Genomic DNA, 3,712 nt, shown 5'->3' with positions numbered 1-3,712 from the left:
ATATTATCGCTTATCGCAATAATTTTTGAGGCAATTAATCGCCCAGCAAAATTTATCGTGACAGGCCTACCTGCTAGCCTTCGTACGTAGTTCCGCTCAATTCTAGTTTCACTTCACTGCTCCGTCTGGGACTTCTCCCATAGAGAATAATTTCTTCAGGAGAATTTTCGTCTGGGCCAATCAGAGAACAGAAGGCGGAGTTTTGAATGACATTGACTTTCTGCGCAGTGTCTGCTAGTTAGTTTAGCATACGGCAGTGGAGGAAGTGAATGAAACCAGTCTGTGTTGATAAGGCTTCCAAATTAAAATAAATTTGTCTGACAAAGCAGCAGCTCTCATTTACYGTCGTCTCGTTCAGCTCGGTACTTCTCTCCTCTCAGTAGGGTTGTTAACAGCACACGCTATTTCCAGTTAGCTTCTTAGCTTAGCCTTCTTCACAGTGGAGTTGGCGACATACGTCATGGCCAACCGATCCAATGATTTTAAACCTCAGCAGAGGCCACGCCTCCAGCAAGAATCACTTCTCTATAGCCGTGAGTCCAGACCCTCTGTACGAAGCAAAGTGAAGAACGGGTCTGGTTTTAACGTGGCTAGCACCCTGCTGAGTGACAAAAGAATCACTCCTCCTTTCCAGCTTCACCATCGTTCTTGAACTCATCACCTCACACAACACTGTTGATACATTGAATGGAGAAAAAAAAACATCCATCCTGCTATCACTATTTTTGCTTATACGCTGGGTTTAGACATTTGTCACAATAGAAGTTCTTTGTTTAGCCTCTTTTTGTTACAGTAGATCTCTCAGTGAGTGTAACCTTACATTTTTCAGTGCTCTGACTTTGTTTTCTTGTCCTGGTCAGTCCCAGTGTGAGCCTCAGTCCTACAGACCTATGGTCCACGAAGACTTCAGGGAGGACCTGAGGAAGTTTCGCCACAAAAGTCGCACTTGGGCCGGGGAGCGCAGCAAGAGAGACATGTACTGTCGCTTGAATAAGTGAGCGCCGCCTCATCCTTCTGAACTTGCCTGAACGGATTCAGCAGCACCACCTCACAGAGCCCACGCACCCCCGGACCACCACCACCACCACCGGCAGCAGCAGCAATGGGCATTTTTTAACGTCCCAAATTTTTAACTGCATGAAGGTTAGATATTTATGAAAAATTTAAAGCGAGGAAAAGACTTGGAATGAAAACACGATACAGTATGAACAACTTTAACATCGTTTTTTTTTTTTTTCAAACCACTTGGACCTGTTCTACTGTTTTTATTGTATTTCATTTTTTAATGTGTTTGCATTGGCTGCACGTTCTGTTTTAAATTGCAATAATACAACCAAACTAACCTGCAAAGATCTGAAGTTTCTTTCACGTTATTCTTGGAATTTTTTCCTCATATTTGAACCTATTTAAGCACTTAATTAGAATATCTGAAGAGTTTGGTGTTTATTTTTTATTTTTTTTGTATATATTRGAGATAACCCTAATTTCAGCCATCATGCATTATTCTTGTATTACTTTATCAGTATGTCCCAAAACGTAATGGTGTATTTAYATTGTATCTAGACCTTTTTTCTTTTCTCTACTTTCTGATCAGTTGCAATACTTAAATCATTTCCTTGGTTGGATACCAAAGCAACAAACCTACCTGTTAATCATAAAGATTTATATTTTTTCAATGCTGCAGGTCAGCAAGAGTGAAAAGATTTTTAGGTCTAACATAATTAAAAAAAACATTTTTATTTTTATTACTACTATATTTCTAGAGATGAAATGTCTTTCCTTCTGCAGAATTAATATTAATACACGATTTATGATTCAGGTGGTTTTAATATTTTGGTCCAGGCTTGTGGGGAAGCTGCTTGAATAAAGATCCAGTCGGTCAAAAAGTAGCCTCTCTTTTATATAACGGGTTGAGCAGAACCTGGATTTTGAAGGTTACGGCCGTGTTAATTATTTTTTTTTTTAATATACACGGTTCCTGTTTTAGAAATGTGTTTAATTTTAGTGTTTTATGAGTCTGGATTAACTTGGTGGAACATTTTCCAGAGTATTCCCCTCGTTTTGTTTCTAAACTGATTCATTCTGCAAAAAGATCGTTTAAAAATGAGAGTGATCTGTTTTTTTATGAAAATGAAAACCAACTATTACACAGGAAATATTTACTTTTCTGTATGCATCCACACAATTACCTAATTATGCAAAATAAAGGAATCCAAACACATTTGTGCAAAATTCCAACAAACCCAGGTTCAACGGTGCAACGTTAGAACACACTGACAGAATGTAGTGTTAATTCAACTTTAAATTAATCCTCTTCACAAAGAAAATTCAAGACAACATCCAGAACCACAGAGCTGACTGCTTTTCCCACAGAGCTAACGTAGCATTTAGCTCAATATAACCAGCWTTTAGCGTAGCAGCCATGTAGCCACCTCATGCTGCCTGGTCTGTTTGCTGTTAGCTAGAGCAGCTAGCTGTAGTCGGTGAGGCTCATTTCAGTAAAATGACTTTAGTTTTGAACAATTCATTGAGAACTTTCACATCACTGTTAARAAACTGTCTCAGTGACTCGTTTATTACATCACATTTTAGCTCCATTTTTTTTTTGTTAAGCTTGTTTTGTTGGTTGACTGAACATTACTCAGCTCCACTGATTCCTACTTTCCGAAACTCAACCAAGAAATCTGAAAATCTGATTTTAAAAAGGTTTAGAAATTTGAAATTAAAATGGCTTAGGAACCTTAGGATTTAGTTGCATAGTAGTGTTGTTCTTTTTAATGTTTGCTTTTCTCAGAAAATAGAAAAACATAATTTTGGACAGAAGTCTTTAAATATTTCCACTTGGATGAACTTAAAAAACTTTTTTTTTTGCTTAAATTCATAATGAATGTGAGGTGCTGTTTGCTGAAAAAGCTAAAATGGGGTTGTTAAAGTGAAAACAAAACCACTAGCTAAATGCTAAAAAGTACCTAAATGAGCTAAAAGCTTAGTAATAAAATGACAGTGAAAAACAGCCAAATGCTAGCTAAAATGYGTAAAATATTGTCTCAACAAAACACAAGCTAAAAGCAAGAAAATTTTAGCAACAAGTTAATTATTAGCCAAAATTCCTATTGAATTTTGCAAAGCACTAGCTAAAAGCAACATAAGACAAAAATAGAGCAAGTGTTATAATTAAAAGCTTAAAGAAATTTAAGGTCTTTGTGTTTCCAAAGGGCAACCAGACCATAGTATACTCCTAAGTCCCAGGATTTTGCTTGGTGTGGATCTTTTAATTCTCCAATCTGCCTCAGATTAGTGGAACCTCAAACAGGAGTTACAAATATATGAAACAAAATTAAAATCTAGTCCCTCAGAATAAGAACCCYTCTAAACAAATGTCTTTAACATGAGAATGCATGGTCTTCAGGTTATATACATAATATATTTACATACATTTAAGAGTGAGCAAGTTTAGTAGTGACAGCTTTTTTCTTCTAAAAGTAACAACTGTTAAAAAAAAAAAAACCTAAACATTAAAGTTCCTGAACTCCTGTCCTGCTGAATTTATCAAATAACTTTTATATGACAACAGATTTCCTGAAATCCTGTTCCTGCTTTTGGTTTAGGTGCAGCTCCAGTTTTCCTTTAGGCCAGGGGTCCCCAAACTTTTTCCTGTAAGGGCCACATAACTTTTCCCTTCTCTGGTGGGGGGCCGGAGTCAGTTTGTAAC

At 37.0% G+C, this 3,712-nt stretch overlaps 1 protein-coding gene across 1 annotated transcript in view; it reads left to right on the top strand.

The window, feature by feature from the left end:
- cdc25b (cell division cycle 25B) overlaps positions 1-2,221 on the top strand; it is a 15,623-nt gene extending 13,402 nt beyond the window's left edge. Inside the window, exon 15 of the mRNA XM_014018014.1 lies at positions 861-2,221. Coding sequence (XP_013873468.1) covers positions 861-998 — 138 coding nt within the window. The 3' untranslated portion in view covers positions 999-2,221. The remainder of the gene's footprint in view (positions 1-860) is intronic.
- The last annotated feature ends 1,491 nt before the right edge of the window (positions 2,222-3,712 follow it).

This window comes from Austrofundulus limnaeus, unplaced genomic scaffold (assembly GCF_001266775.1).
Source record: "Austrofundulus limnaeus strain Quisiro unplaced genomic scaffold, Austrofundulus_limnaeus-1.0 Scaffold181, whole genome shotgun sequence".
In the NCBI taxonomy this organism is placed as follows: Eukaryota; Metazoa; Chordata; class Actinopteri; order Cyprinodontiformes; family Rivulidae; genus Austrofundulus; species Austrofundulus limnaeus.
Note: the sequence above shows the minus strand (reverse complement) of the source record. Positions and strands in the feature narration are given on the sequence as shown.